Source organism: Thunnus maccoyii, chromosome 5 (genome assembly GCF_910596095.1).
Source record: "Thunnus maccoyii chromosome 5, fThuMac1.1, whole genome shotgun sequence".
Lineage (NCBI taxonomy): Eukaryota > Metazoa > Chordata > Actinopteri > Scombriformes > Scombridae > Thunnus > Thunnus maccoyii.
The window spans coordinates 14,415,557-14,431,692 of NC_056537.1; the positions used below are offsets into that span (position 1 = coordinate 14,415,557).

The 16,136-nt window shown below is 38.0% G+C and overlaps 2 protein-coding genes across 2 annotated transcripts; both read right to left on the minus strand.

Annotated features, from left to right (window-relative positions):
* Positions 1-1,435: 1,435 nt before the first annotated feature.
* On the minus strand, positions 1,436-3,057 carry si:ch73-330k17.3 (IGFBP domain-containing protein). The gene is made up of 4 exons (XM_042411725.1): positions 2,730-3,057; positions 1,967-2,054; positions 1,682-1,877; positions 1,436-1,581 (listed from the first exon to the last, which is right to left on the minus strand). The coding sequence occupies exons 1-4, from the start codon at positions 3,055-3,057 to the stop codon at positions 1,522-1,524; spliced, it is 672 nt and encodes a 223-aa protein (XP_042267659.1). The 3' UTR covers positions 1,436-1,521.
* A 2,943-nt stretch (positions 3,058-6,000) lies between these two features.
* Positions 6,001-15,876, minus strand: ctdspl2a (CTD (carboxy-terminal domain, RNA polymerase II, polypeptide A) small phosphatase like 2a). Its single transcript, XM_042411988.1, has 13 exons — positions 15,563-15,876; positions 13,007-13,218; positions 11,696-11,831; positions 11,331-11,477; positions 10,953-11,180; positions 10,438-10,531; positions 9,732-9,843; positions 9,562-9,648; positions 9,407-9,469; positions 9,237-9,316; positions 7,546-7,672; positions 7,357-7,452; positions 6,001-7,243 (listed from the first exon to the last, which is right to left on the minus strand). Exons 2-13 carry the CDS (start codon positions 13,193-13,195, stop codon positions 7,178-7,180), a joined length of 1,425 nt encoding a protein of 474 aa, XP_042267922.1. The 5' UTR covers positions 13,196-13,218; positions 15,563-15,876; the 3' UTR covers positions 6,001-7,177.
* Positions 15,877-16,136: the final 260 nt, after the last annotated feature.

Here is a 16,136-nt window from a genome sequence, read left to right on the forward strand (position 1 = left end):
TTCAATAACCATCGACTGTCGGGGGCAGCGATGTCTGAGGGGACTCAAGACATTTTCATGTGAACCAGAAAAACTCCTGAAAGCAGAAACCAGAGAAGACACGTGGTACTGATTTGACTGTCATTCACGATATTGTTGTACTCCCATTATCCTACCTCCTTTTTTAAAAAAATTTAAAAATAGTTTCTTCTTATTCTTCAAGTGTTGTTTCCAAAGTGGTTCAGTCAGTCATAGTTTCAAATTCACTATATCAGGATTTCTTTGTAGAAGACTCAGACGACAGAAAAACAGTAAAGCAGTATCTGACACTGCAGATCATGTGCAAAGCATCATGGTAGTACGTGATTGATTAATTATAATCACCTGTTCACTACTCTTTATGTTACAATGTGGCATCAATTGAGTCCCACCACAAACAGTGTGATTATTGTCAGTAGAAAACCTCTATAATCTCCAGTGAAAAGCTGATGTTTTTAGCTGCGCTCGCTCTAACGATGGATATGTCCGTCCAACACTTTGGTCTAAACTGAAATATCTCAACAACTACTGGATGGATTCACATGAAAGTTTTTACATATATTCATGTTCCCCAGAGGACGAAGCCATCTCACTTTGGTACTCATCTGACTTTTTCTCAGGCACCACCATGAGGTTGAAACTTTTATTGTTTAGTGATATGACTTTACAACTATTCCTGAAACACCATCATCAGATCAAAGACTTCGCTTAATCTGTGAAATATCTCAACATCTACTTGATGGATTGGCACAAGATTTTGTACAAACGTTCATGGTTATTAGATGACTTTGATGATCACCTGACTTTTCCTTTAGCACCACCATGAGGCTCACAGCTAAGGTTTTGGGTAAAAATGACTCAATAACTATTGGACGTATTGCCATGAAATTTGCTTTAGACATTCAAGTCATTCTCCAAATGAATTGTAATATCTTTGATGCTCCCTTGACTTTTCTTCTAGCTCCATCATCAGGTCCAAAATGATGAACGAACTGGTTTATGACTAAATATGTACGTGTTTAGTGCTATTCTGCGAATGTTGGCACGCTAACACGATAAACATTATACCTGCAAAACATCAGCATGCTAGTATTGATACTGAGAGCATGTTGCCTTGATGTTTTTAGCATTTAGCTCAAAGTACAGACTCACAGAGCTGCTATCATGACTGTAGACTCTTAGTCTTGTTATCTTTTACCCTCAGGTTCATTGTGATGAAAGAATTCATCAGCATACATACTGTATGTTTACTTTTCAAAGCAAATGGATTTTGTGCACAATACTGATCACATCAACTTTATTAAAATGAAATACATTATGACATGAAATTGTACATCTCACAATTTAAATTTCACATTTTTATTCAGATTTACAATGTATACAAAATATGATTGCTGGATACAATATTTTCCAGGTATGCACAAAGTTAAGTGATAGCTGCCTTTCTCCATTTTCCTACATGACCTATTTAACATTTCCTCTGGGTTTTCTTCTCACAAGGAATCACTTCGTGGAGTTCGGACAGTCCGGGACCAAACACACATAATGCCCCTCAGGATGACTCTAAAGAGAAAAAGACACAGTGACAGATTAATGGATGAAGCATTTGAGGCAGTACAGTATAGTAAATACTTTAGAAATACTTTTCTAAAGCCCCTCTTACCTTCAGGTTTTGGTTGCACACAGGACTTGGAGGTGCTGACAGGTGATTGTGCACACATTTCCCAAAGCGGCGTAGACAGGCAGAATCCGAGGAGGCGCAGGTCTGAGGGCACGATGGAGGCCTCAGCAGCAAACAGCTTGAACAGGAGGTGTGCTGGCAGGAGCCCTGGCACGTTTTCTTCTCCAGAGACACAAACCTACAGATCAGAAAATTCAGATTCCTGTTAAAAATGCAGCATGAAAAGACACTAAGAAGGTTTTATCGAGGACATTTTCATTCAGTCACCTGGCAGAGCAGATTTCAGAGGGGTTGGCCTGACAGTATTCCTTGGTGCACTCTGGCTGACAGCTCTCTGGATCCAGGGGTTCAATCACTGCACAAAACACATTTTAACACTGAATGACAGTCCAAAAGAAGTGCATTTTACATATTGATATATTGGTATTGAATATATGTTAAATGTATTATTTACATTTTTTTCCTGAGCAGCAACAAAACATAAAATTCTCTAATCTCATACTACAACTGATACTGTATCAATAACAGTGACAAGTCTTTTCACCATAGAGATAAGAGGTGTAATTATGGCTTAACTCACAGCAGAAACCCTTTGAATCAAAGGAAGCCTTGACACACTATCAGTTCTCACAGCTCATAAACAAAATTTACTACATTGGCACCATATAACTAAGTACTGTTTTCAATTATAAGATGTGTTTATTTCAATTTTATGGAGGGAAATGTTGTACTTTTTACCCCAGTATATTTATTTCACATGTGTAGTTTCGGATCTTTTGATGCTTAAAGTACTTTTCTCTCACAATACGTATGTACTTTTATTTGAAACACATTTTGACTGCAGGACTTGTACTTGTAATGAGTATTTTCATATTGAGTATTGCTATTTCTTTGTAAGTAAAGGATATGAACACTTCTTCCACCTCTGATGACTTATATCAGGGCTCCGAACTCGCATTTTGAGTCTATATTATTGACTGTTATTTGATGCAAAATTCAGACTTTTTTTGAATTGATTTGAGAAGCTCACCTGCTCTGCAGATCCCTTTGCGCTCTGCGTCTGGTTTGTCATTTGCTGCGTCCTCGTAAACACACACCAGCCCCTCGTCACAGTTCCCCAGATAGTCCCACATCCCTCCACAGGTCTCCCCCTCTGTTTTGGCACATACAGGGCAGCAGCCACAGACACCTGTCGTGACACCACCTTTGCACTGGAGCTTCAGCGCCCGCCGGGAGGAACAATGTATCTGCTCACAGGGCGGGCAGTGAAGGGTCTGAAGCTGCTGAGCTGCTCTGGTGGGCTGTGTCACTGACCCCAACGCCCCCAGCACAGCACTCAAGAAGAACAACATCCACATCCTTGATACTTGAGTTGATCAACCTAATGTTATCATGGGGTGAGAGCACCTGTCAGCACCTTTTATACAAGTAAGCCCCCAGGATAACACACCAGCAAGGCTTGATGGTTTATGAGCCTCAACCTCCACCCCCACCAGCAGCCAATAGATAAGGGCAGGGGGGCGCCGCACTGGGTGGATTTAGTCTAAATACACAGTTAATTATCCCCACATCTTATCTTTACGCTATCAACAGTGTGATTTTTTTTTTTTTTTAATGAACACTGTTAGATAAGTCTGATGAAGGTGGAAAGACTGGCCCCCTTTGTATTTGGAGTCACATGACCTCTGGGAGGAGCAATTCAGTGCGCGCCTACAATCAGGTAATGACCTATTTCTTGAAAGAACAAAAGGATTAAGACATCAGCAGGTTATCTGATCAGGACATAAGTTGCATATCTGAATAAAAACTCTGATTGTGTACATAACAATAAAATATGCCACCTGTGGCTGGATATCTGAAGGTTTCAATGCCATTAATTTCTTTTGATCTGGCTTCTTTTTAATAAGGAGCCAAACAGCTGAAGAGTGCAACGAGTCAAACTAAAGTATTTGAATTATTTTCAATTGATTTTAAGGTAGTCACATTACAGTATTATTAGCTTATTCAAGATCACAAAACAAGGTAAAAAAAAAAAAAAAAAAGTCTACAGCAGCTGAGACAAAAATAATATTCCAAAGTGGCAGCACTTACAATTGGTAATATTACAGTATTAGGAAATGTCCTGCTTAAAAACACAGAAAACATGAAAGAGGTAAATACATCAGATAAATAAAATCTGGTTTATTACAGTCACTGACATCAGTGTACTGTATGTTGTGGGTTTTTACATTAGAGAGGCGTTAAATAGACGCATTCATATCTTCTCAAATGTATTTTACTCCTCAAAGTCTTAATCCGAGATTGCAGCGGTGCACATGAAAGAGGCAGTTGAGCCACATGTGCCTTTGTTTACATACTGACTTACTATAGGATTATTATTCAGTCCCACTTATAATGTTCATAAAAAATGGCAAAATATGCAGCTGTACTGTTCCAGGAAACAGTTTTGTGTAATACAAGTCAAACTGTAAAATAATTAAACTGATTTTACCTTTAACTTTAATCCTACCAACTTTTAAAAATACCAATGTACTTGGGTCCTGGGGGACCCCAATCAAAAGCACCCAGTTCTGCCTCTGCAGTTTTAATAGATGGAACTATGTATTGAGTTCATGTTTGCTATGGGTCCTAATTTAAAGTATCACACACTATCAGGGGGAGTAGGGGCACTCTGTCAGTCATTTTGAAGACTTTGTAGAAAGATCATACTTGGGCTAAAAGCTGCAATTTGTATTTAAGAAAAGTATATATTTTCATTTTACACAATATGCAAATTAACTGTAACTTTCCTAAACTTTAATAATAATAATCTGGGGGGTTTTCAGAAGACTTTAATTACTTAACTAATAATGTTTTGAGAAGAAATAAGTTAACATTTACTATGATGGTTGTTTCTTACAGTAGTTCATTCTTGGGGTCCCCAGTCAGTAGTCCTTGTATGTTAAATGTGTTGGTAGGATGAGAGTTAAATAGCTAATTTGGAGTAATAATAATTACATATTCAGTTACTTTATTAGGAAACAGCGTGTTTTTACTCAACTTTCAACACTACAGGCAATCATTACTTTGGTACTTTAAAATATCTAAATCATCTCAGTGTTTTTAAAGTATTCAGTGTATTTTACAGTTATGTGTGTGGTTACGGTTTTATATGTTTCTCCATCTGTCTATTTAATATATCAGTGCAACCATCACAGACACACTGAAGGCTCTGACACAGCAATTCATCCAGGATGTTTTTTTTTTTTTAACTGGGTCTCCAAAGGTAATGAGTTTCATGAAGGATGTTGCAGTCCTCTATATTATGTGTTTGTCATGGTTTTAAAGTGTAGCTACTATAAATAAAACTATATATACAGTATTCACTCTGCTGGTACATCATGAAAGAATTTTGTTCTCCAAAATGAGGCAGGAACAAAAAGTACTTTGAAATTATTCAGTTTGCACTCAGATGCAAATGAGAAGAGTGACTCAGTATTACCAGAGACACTGTAAAGCAACATTAACTTAATTTAACCTAACATAACTTTTTTCTCCCATCATATGTAATGTTTCAATTTGAAAAGAAACTTAGGACCCAAACAAAAAATAAAAAGGTTAAAATGCTTCTCTAGACTCACAAACATGGAAGAATCTTTGGCTCGTCCCAACAAGAGAAAACTCTCCAGTGATTAAGTGGAACCTCTGTGTCGTCTATCAGTGAAAATGCTTCTGCTGATCCTTAAGATAAAAACACTTATATAAAGGATGTTACTGGTGGATCCCTCAATACTCAGATCTCAGTGAAACCTCTCAGGGAGATCCACTAATATGCAGTTGTTCTCACTGTTAATCTTTATAGGTTTTGACAGCAACTTGATTATAAGACTCACTGGATGTTCACAGATTATTTCAGAAAATCTTTGATAAAAAAATTATATAGGGAGAGTTCATTTTTAATCTGTATTTGAGACCCTTTACCTTAAAATATGTTACAGCTTTTCGGAGATACTTATAAAAGAAACCAACAATAAATAATAATAAATTGTGTAATGGAGGGTAATGAAACACAGAGAAACTTTAAAGTAGGAAAATACATCAGCTGTCTATTATAGTGTAATATTCGCTTGATTACCTCTGTTGTACTACATTAAATCCTCTGAGAGGTTTCTCTTGTATGTGTGTGTACTACATTGTTTAAACTAGATGTTACAAACCACCAGTGACCAATATTACCATGAATTTTCACCATTAAATCTATAAAAAAAAACACATAAAATATCCAAGATGATGTATTTAAATTATTAGCAGGAAACTTTGAGTCGTATAAAATGTATTTATTTTCAAGGAAACCATTGAGTAACACTGAATACAACAGGAGTGATCATTCAATAGTCAATAAAACTTGTGACTCCTACATCATAAAGATCCCACATATAAGACGTCTTGGAAAACAAGATTTCAAAGCAAACATGTTGGCAATTTGCTGGTGCTACAATTTCTTTTTTTCCTTTCTTTTTTTTTTTTTTTTTTTACCCCCACATAACAAACCAAGGTGATACACACCTGTGTAGAAAAGTGACAAGATTTTACATCAACTTACAAAGGGCTGGATGTCAAAGTGCAAGATGCCTGAAACCCCCGCCCCGCCCCTCATCAAAGAGGACGATCAAGGTGTCGAAATGGACTCTCAAATACAAATCTCCAAAATTATTATTCGGCCATTATGGCTTTTGTATTCAGCTGAGACCCTATTCTAGCTTACATTACAGAGCTTTAAAATATCGTTTTAGAAACATTTTCCTCCCAAAGATACATTTTTAAAACCGCACCTTATTACAGACAACTGCATGTAATGGAGTAAAGCATCACAGGAATAATGCAGGCATACAACAGAAAAGCAGCTGTTTATCAGCAACTTCAAACAGAACACACTAACATTTTGTTGGTTTTTATAAAAGCAACTGAATCAAAAGAATACATACTAAAATCTGAAAATAAAATGACTTAAAAACCTCAAAGAGAAAAAAGAAAAAAAAAAACATTATGTACATATATTTACAAGTAAATAGAGTGAATATTATACAGGTTTGACTGGTCGTTCGAGGTCAGGCTGAAGCCAACAAGGTCCATATCATCCAACACTGCATGACATTCAGTTTTGTCAATCCAAAATTGTTGTTAAAAGACAAAATACCTTCCAGGAGGCCGTCTTCAAGGTCGCACTTAGAAGAAGCGAGCAAAGAGTGAAGACCCTGCTGCAGCGAGCAGCTCTGTTTGTTCTGAGTCTAGTTTGAGCGTGTATGCATAAAAACATCCAGGGCTTTTCACTCAAACGTAGCTTTCAAATTTTTTGCATGATTTAAAAAAATAATAACAATAATAACAATAATAATAATGGCAATGTTTGCAAAGAGAGATCCATTGAATATATCCTTCTGGGGGGGTCAGTATTTTTCCAATTTTGATACCATCTTGAACTGAAAGAACATGAGATCCTCAATCTGGAGGCAAGAGGTCGTGCAAACGAAACCGCTCTCGGATGTGCGGCCTGACATCTTCATTCTGTGATTAAAAAAAAGAAAGAGACAGAAAAGGTAGAATTATTTCAGAGCTGCCCAAAAACCGACTTTGTGATTCTGTGTCAAGAGGCAAACGTTTTCAGTTAAAATACCTACCAGCTCCACGAGCTTCTCGAGGAAAGGAACAAGCTTTAGAAGCTCATTGTCATTTCTGTCCACAAACCAGCTCTCGATTGGGATTCCATTGGAAAGCTGAAAACGACACAAAAAGCTTTGATGAGCATCACCGCAACACAGCAACATTAATATAAACGCTTGAGGTTTACTTTTGAATTTATGTTTTACCTGGTAGGCAAAGGCTTGGGGTGAGTTGTCAATTATTATCGTCTTGGAAAGATCCCGTCCGAGAATGTTGAGGTCTTTAATATAGTTTCCTTGAACACACACACAGTGCTCCCGAAATAGCCTGTGTCTGAAAAATACAGAAGGAACGAATGTTCCTCAATTAAAACATCTTCTCAAGTTCATGAGATATACCCCTGACAATTAAAACCACAAAGCAACTACAAACCTAAATTAACTGGCAAAACTAATAAGCCTTAGTGAGTGTAAAAACAAAACTAAACTAAAAAAAGTGCTGCTTTAAGCACCGGTGTCTAGTTTGAGTGACAAATCCTTGAGTGTGAAGGTGCCAAAACCCTGAACACCATTATACTATTACATAGAAGGAATTTACAATTCTGGAAAGTTATCACAACAGCAATTATTTTATCTTTTGTTGTGATGATCTCAAGAAAAATGGTAGAAATTCAGTCTCTGTACAAAGTTATCTGGCAGGAATGTTTTTTGAAAGCATCTCATTGGCCACCGCATCATCTTGCCAGATGTTGCTTTGTATTGCAGCAAAAGTTGAGCCTGTTTCATCTTTTTTTGTGGATGTTCCTGCATTTAATTGCCCACTGTGTTGGTACCTGTGCCTACACAACGGCTGCATTCAAATGAATGAGGGGGCTGCTTTTTGTTTTTATTTCCACAGCGTTGATGAACACATCAACAATCTGTCTGAACACAGCCTTACAGAAAGGGAAGTGTGGAAAGTTGCCTGGTTAAATCCCCACCCACAGGTTCAGTGATTCAATGAATATAGTGGAATAAAAACACAATAAACATTTTTGACTTAAAGCAGGAAAAGCACAGGTATTACTAACAACATTAACAATAGCGTCCACGTAAGTCCTGATGAAGCAGCACAATACCAGGACCCTGAAACTGAAGCTGCTAACTGAAATTCAGTCATCATTTATGTTATTACCTGTGCCTGTGACATAACAGATTTTTGCTTTAAATGTTAAAGTGCAGTTGCACAACAAAATATGTTAAGTGACCAGAAATTCAAGTACAAACATACTGACAGGAAAAATGTTCAAAGCGGCCTACGCAAGCAGATAAATAGTGAATGTTTGCTATTCATTAGCAAAGCGGGTTCTTCCTCTTGATCATTCCCATCACAAGAGGGAAGAGGAAGTTACTGCTGCGTCCAACCAGACCATTTTACATACTGTATCTGTGGCTGAAGATCTTAACAAAATAAATAAGTATGAGGTGCGGTGGACCGGATCAGAAATGATGGGTGTGGAAGGAGGAATTTATATCAAATTATCAAATTAACTGTTTCTAACCCACTAAAGAACAAACTCTGCATCCATTACACAAAATGCCACAAAGCATGCAGGAAATTTGGGCGGCATGTTGTTAAGTAGCGGAGGTGGTGTATTGACATTCACCATTTATCAGTGAGATGAATTAAAAAAGGAGGGCAGAGTCGAGCCAGAGCCCTTCGTCGCTTGGAAAATCTTCATACAGTACAGGTTACAGGCTGAGTGTTAAATAAGGCTACTGATCGACATGACTCCTTTCACCTATTTCATCCTTATCAGTACGTCTAACTCACTGCACACATACCATCCCACAGGCACACTGCAATAAACTTGTCATTTGTTATAAAAGCTTCCTCAGAGTCTCATGTTTTCACTGACCTGACCAACTGTTTTTTGGGATCCAGGATGTTGAGCAACTTGTCGGCGTACACTTTCTTCGAAGCCGTGAAGAGGATAATCTGAAATATTATAGGATAGCAATAGATGAGTAATATATAAACTGACAACAGGTCAAGATATAAACACTCACATGGAAATGAACATCTTACCTCATACATTTGAGACATGCGCTCAAGAAACTCTCGGAAAAAGGGCCTCAACCGAACATAAACCTTAAGATTAAACAAACAAACAGGAGAAATTTAATCACAGCAACAACAAGAGGAGACATTTCAATGAGATAATGATAATTAACAATTAGTACCTGGTAAATTACATCCTGAAAGAGTACAGGGAATGTCAGAGCGGCATCTTCTAGCTCATTCAAACTACAGTGAACCAGAGTTTCATCCTGAAAACAGAAGAAGAGGAAAATCAACATGAAAATTTACTTTACAATATAAGATACAACACAAGAGATGTTTCATTGCTCACCAGATCCAAGACGAGGGAAAACTCTGGCGTGCTGCGTGTTTTTAAAGGTAACGCTGGTTTGCGTGTTAACTGCTCTTCTGTCAGCGGAGGCACGTGCTTGATGAAGAAGTACCTTAAAGCAGAGAAGCCATAAAAATAATCTCATTTAAGAAAGAAACTAAACAAAGACACTAAACAAACAAAGTGTTGGTGCTTCTTGCTGAAGAGTGACTGATAAGTATGTATAATTTGCATGTTTTCACTGTTTAATGAACAGAAAATCCCTTTTTAATCCTACAGCATCCTGTAAAGATCTAAAGATGTACTATATGCTGTGAGTCTTGTCAGTGTCAATCAGTAAAAACAGTGTTAGGTCCAGTGAAATACAGCAGTGGTGTAAACATGGAGTCACATGTAATACACAGGCTGAACATTGTGCTTTTGCTGCCATCTAGTGGTTGAAAGTTTCAAATTGCAGCAAGCCCTGTTCACACGCCAACACACAATGTCACCTTGGATGTGATTTCAAGTGGAGTCGGATAACACTTCTGATCACAAGCAGTGTGTGTTGTCAAATTTGCAGCACTGTAACAACAAGCAACAAAACTTTTTGCCCTGAAGATGTGCTGTTCAGTTATTCATCTCAGTATCTATTTATGCTCTTGTTATTTTACTTAACAGCTCATCAGTAAATTTGCTCTTATCGTTAGAAGTTCGATCTACTTACGGATCAAAAACTTCCCAGTCCTCATCGTATGAAGTCTCTGGAGGGGCTGAAGGTAACGTGTGCGGGTAACTGCCATCTGGCATACTACCGGGAGCTGATGGAGACAGAAAGAAGGAAAAGAAACATTATCGTTTGGAGGAATTATTCATTATTAAGCAGAGAATCTGGAAACAAATATGTTGATAGTTTTGCTGTTATGCTGTAAAAACTGGGATAGGTGTAGGTTTCTAACAAGTCTGTGACGCTCATAAATCTGCTTGTCCCCAAAAAATATTTGTTTTATTTGAATATCCTAATAAAATAACCCATCTGGACACCCAAGCAGGTTAAAACAAATGCTGTAAGTTGTTTACAGTAAGTTTTTGGCTCAGATCTGAATTGCTTGCACTGAAAAAAAAAAAACAAATACCTGAACTAACAGTTACATAATCTGTCCTTGCTTATACTTCTGTCAACAAAGAAATTATCACATTGTTTACAGAATGAAATGAGGTTTCAGGTTAGACCGGTCGTACCTGTTAACGGGGGCATGTCAGTTTCAGTGACAATCTCCCCTTCTTCTATGGTTGTATCAGAGCCTATCTGAAGCCTCTGTGGTAAGACTGGGGCAGTGTGACATGGAGTGATGCCCTCTGTGGATGTAAGAGTGCTGCTTGGCATTTCTTCCGCCTGCTCAATGTCCAGCTGCTTCATGATTTCCTCTGCCTCCATTGCTTGGCCGGGAGAGTCTGAGCCAGGAGTGGCTGAAAAGACGGATTACAAATACTTTTAGTCACATATCAAAGGTTGCCTCTAAAACAACCTACATGATGCTTAACCAATGATTTAAATCAATCCTAAATTATCCATTTTAGATGTCAAATATCAAAGTATCTTTTTTTTGTTTGTTTTACCAGTTTTAGTTGCTGGTGAGAAAAAGTTGAAGACTGGAGAGAAGATGGTTCCAAGCAGGGTGGTGCGTGGTGGGCTGCTCGCTGCCTCGACGGGAGCCTCTAGTTTACCGTTTGGTTTCATGGGTTTACTGTTGCATGTCATTGTGTCTAAGAGAGGACAACGACTCGTTAATAATAAAACTTATAAAGAAAACATCTACAAAGAGCAAACAGAAATATACTCACACAGACACACATATAATTTCCTGGTCACTAATGTCATCAGTATTGATTTAAAAATAAATATGTAACCTGGAAAAGGCAGAAGTTTTCCTTTATGAGATGAGACATTTCTTTTACAACACTTCATATTGGTTAAGATGTACCTTTATTTGGAGTTTTCCGGCAAACTCTGGAGACTGTTTTGTTGGAAAGGCCTCTAGTCTGTGGTGTTGAAGTAATAAGATCGCTTTCAGAATTACAATCAATACGACTTCTCTTGGCAGGGATATCCTGCTCCACCTGATGAAAATAAAAACACAGATAAAGAGACACTCAAGGTTACACACATCATTGAAGCTTTTCAGTAGGTTTTTGTTCTTTTAAAATCTGAAAATTTGCAAATTATTATGATGATAAATAGAATTAGTAGTCTTGTAAAATGAGTAAAATCCTATAGAGGCATATTTTCATAACAGAAATTAAATCATGACACCAGTCCACATTTAAAAGGACATATTCATTTTAGAAATTTTGCAAAACCCTTCAATTTGTGAAAACATGAACTGAATGGATGGACTTGAAACACATCTTCCAAAGTAACAAAATATCTGAGTATCAGTGACATGTCCTGAATTAAAAAGCATGTATATTAGTGGACAAAAGAAGTGATTGAGATGATGCCGACTTTAACAGTCAACGACCTGCCATATATCACCACACTAAATAACAACCACTTTAATTTTCTTCTGTACATAGTAGATGATAATTGAGTGAAAAATTTCTAGAGGAAAGGTAACGAGACGTGTTTAATTTCTCTCTGTGCATGTTTTACCTTGTGCCGCTGCAGCCTTTACGTTAATGTGATGGCAGTTAATTCTGAATTGTGTCATGTTGAAGTGTTACGGAAATGTTACGAACATTTGACCTAATAAGATTGCAGTCATGAGTACATCAAGTGACTTATTATTCATTTTTTTTGGTTCCACATCCTCTTATTCAGACCAAAAAGTTAAATTGCCAAGACATTTACATACAGAGGTGCATGTCTGGAAGGGGCTACAGAGAAAGCAGAATAATTTCCTAAGTGGTGATAAGGTATGCTTTTTAGAGAAATGCTCATGAGTTAAACTACTTTTTGGTGTTCATCAAATAAACATACAGTATGTGGTTTCACAGTTGGCTATTTTTCTTTACATTTATATCAGCTGTCAGAATTAAAATAGAGGATGTTAACAGAAACTGAATAAAAAGCCAGTAGGAAACCATATTGGCTGTGTTGAGACTTTATGTTAAGTCTCTTAAACACTATTTGCTGTTATGTACAAGACTCCTTTTCACATTAACAGAACAAAATGCAGCTAAGGCACTGCTGAAGAAAATAAGTGTATGTGCACCTGTAGTGCATTATTATGTTAAAGCAGCTAAATAAAGCAAAATAAAATAGTGAAACAGCAGCCGTGAATCCTGAAGCCCACCTTGACAGCATTTCCACGGATGAATTTCTTAATAGTGGAGAGCAGGCCTGTTTCATTCTTCTGCATTTTGCCTCGACCTCTCACCGGGGATGGTTCCACTTCACAGTGTTTCCGTTTGGCCTGGGACGGGTGGGTTCGACGGCCTACGTTCGGCTGCTGAGGAGCTTTACGCACTCTCAGCCTCATCATGCTCCAACGTCACATAGAAGAAGCTGACGAGGGAAGAAAAAAAAAAGAAGTGTAGAAAGTTTTATATAATAATGAAAACAATACATTCCTCAAATCTGACCACAAGATCGCAGGTGTTGGTTCGTGACAGTTTTTTTGACAACTTGCCATCCGTACCAAAAAGTAATGAAGTTTGATACCCAGTCCTGTGCAGTACATTGGGAATTGTGAATGTAGCGACTCATTTATCATGTAACTTGAACACAATTTGTCTTTAATGGATGAAATATGTTCTTTTGCAATAATATATCATTGGTAACTCAAATAGATGTTTTGGAAAAGTTTGGTTGGTTTATTTAATAAGTGGGACAAACCAATTAAACTGCTTAATTAGAAATATGCTATGACAACATCAAGGAAAAATGCGATTTACACCTAAGGACTTCTCTCCTGCAGTGCACCACCTAGTGATCATTCACATTTGTGTCTGCGCTGGTGATGAGACTCATCAAGTGACAGAAGACTTTAAGGCTGGCTTGTCAAATTCACTGATGTGGAAATATCCACACAATTTATCATTTACAGACAGAAAACAGAAGTTCAACACGGCAAGCTTTGCATGAGTATTTAGTGTCATTTCACTGGTTTGACACAAAGCATTAAGTGTGGATTGATTGTGTTGGTGTGGGAGCTTCTTTACTGCACTGCCTGTGTCTGAAGGTGTCAACTAATTAAATCTTAAAATGTAATTGTCTTAATCTTCATTTCTTTTACAATATTTAATGGCAAACAGTTGCAGTATGCACAGAAATTACTGAAATGATTATGTTTGTAGCTGAACATCTCTTGAGTACAGCCCAACTAGTCTGATACCGGTGTTTTTATTAGAGTGTTTCTCAAATCTGATAACAAAAAATGGACCAATAATGTATATATCTTACATAAACACAAAACATAAACAAAGATTTTTTTAATAAGGATCATTCAAATTTGATTACTAAGTATCGTGACCAAGATATTTTGTACTGAGCAGGACATTTTACAGATTGAAATTACACTTGGCGTAAATTTGACACCTTTTGGTTTGAGCTACTCCATTGACTTCAACACTGCAAAGACAGAAGTTCCCATTTTCTGTCATCATGTTATCATCTATTTATGTTTTCAACTTTTCAGTTCCTGATTCTGCCTCTATTGACGAGAAATTATATTTATAGATGTTGTCAGCGTCTTTATAGCCCGAGAGCAATCTTTTAGCAATCTGGTCTTGTGTGATTATGATTTATGGATTTTTTTTTTTTTTTAAATATAATGTAATACTTCTTTAAAGATATCAAGCTGTGGGCAACAGGGAAACAAGATAACAGGGTTAAGCAATGCAGCTGATGACAACAGTCTCTCACATTGTGATCACAGTGATATCAACACTGTCTCAATCAATTCAATGAAATTAGCACAGAAAGGCGAGCAGCTAGTTTTACCGCCTGAATGTGAGGATCAGCTGATCAGTTAAGATCAACTCCTGTTTCATCTTTAGTTGTCACGGTCACTTAACAAGATTATAAACAAAGTTAAGAGCTTATGTTCTGTCATCCAATGTATGTCAATGGAGTGGGCGGTGTATGGGATAAACATGCAGTTAAATCGGAAAGTCGAAGCCTTTAATATGTTTAATTTAAGCTGGTGTTTCGTGTAAACGCCGTCTATGTGTATGTTTAGTCACTTAATGTTATGTTGCAGCTAACTTAAAGGTTTCTAAATCATATCTGATAACATAACAGCACCGCTGACTGTCGTTATGTAACATCATACAGGCTGTATTAACACCAACGACGTCAGCTATCGCTAACGTTAGCCAGCTGCTGATATTCAGCTATCTTAATTAAAAACCCAACGTACATCCACCAGTGGTTTGATACTAGTGTCCCACACATGGTCGGACGAGACTATCCGTCTATGCGACCACAGCTGACACTTGTCGCCTTATTTTATCTGCTATCAATTAGTATTAATCTCAACGGAAACCAGATGCCGTCAGTTGGTTCCGTTGCTGACGTTAGAAGCTACAGTTAGCTTCCAGGCTAACAACACACGAAGGCCGTGACATTTTTCACTTCAGCTCCCACAGCATATCTCACATGTGTACCCGTTACCACGTCTATGTTTGACATGTAAACTGGTCGCCATTTCACCCATAAACAATAGCAACATATCTGCTTGCTATGCTCTGGCTAGCGCGTCATTTTGTTCACTTCCATAACTATTTCCAGCCATTAGACTACGCCCCCTTCGCTGGCTAACGTTAGCCGCTAGTTAGCAGCGGACGGGCTATCCGGGGGGACAAACCTTTTTTTTTTTGTTTACATGTTGACGTTGTTCGTTACTCACCGACTATATCAAGGAAGCTCTTCGAAACTTGCCGCAGCGTTGTCAGCTCTCGGCCGCGACCGTGACGGCCACCGATAGAGGTCGGGCCGTGCTCGGTGCTGCCAGCTGTGTCTGTCGCTCGGTAGCTAGTCACGGATCAACCATGTCTGTGTGGACGCCATTTCCCGCCTCATCACAAACATAACGCTGGTGGTGCGCAGGAGGAGAATGCGACACACACACACACACACGTAGAGGATCCAACGTGGCGGAGAGCGGAGTCAACAGGAAAATGGCTATAGTGTGAGCGCGCAGCTGGACTGACGCTCACTATCACACTTTTCCCTGCTGGTATTGTTGTGTGACTACAGGAAACATTCATGTTCAAACTGCTGCACGGTGATCTATGTGTTAAAATGTGGGCATTTTCTTTATTTCTTTAGCCACTCTCACATATTAAAGAACCGTGGTGTTTGGCAACTTTTTTTTTTGCCAGTCTTTGCCTAAAACATGTCCCAAGTTTTAAGAGTTTTGAATGCGTTTCTGCACCCACTGTTTCAACAACACAACAGTGTTAAATTTAGCTTGCAGAAAC

Bases quoted from the DNA above. Each gene is read 5' to 3' on its own strand.
- si:ch73-330k17.3 (XM_042411725.1), bottom strand. From the start codon at position 3,057: ATGTGGATGTTGTTCTTCTTGAGTGCTGTGCTGGGGGCGTTGGGGTCA. The intron at 1,878-1,966 runs GTGACTGAATGA...TCTGATCTGTAG, and splicing joins TCTGAAATCTGCTCTGCCAG to GTTTGTGTCTCTGGAGAAGA. The intron at 1,582-1,681 runs GTAAGAGGGGCT...TTTTCTCTTTAG, and splicing joins TGTGCAACCAAAACCTGAAG to AGTCATCCTGAGGGGCATTA.
- ctdspl2a (XM_042411988.1), bottom strand. From the start codon at position 13,195: ATGATGAGGCTGAGAGTGCGTAAAGCTCCTCAGCAGCCGAACGTAGGC. The intron at 11,181-11,330 runs GTAAAACAAACA...CCGTCTTTTCAG, and splicing joins CTCACCAGCAACTAAAACTG to CCACTCCTGGCTCAGACTCT. The intron at 7,673-9,236 runs GTCAGTGAAAAC...TGTATTTTTCAG, and splicing joins CCCAAAAAACAGTTGGTCAG to ACACAGGCTATTTCGGGAGC.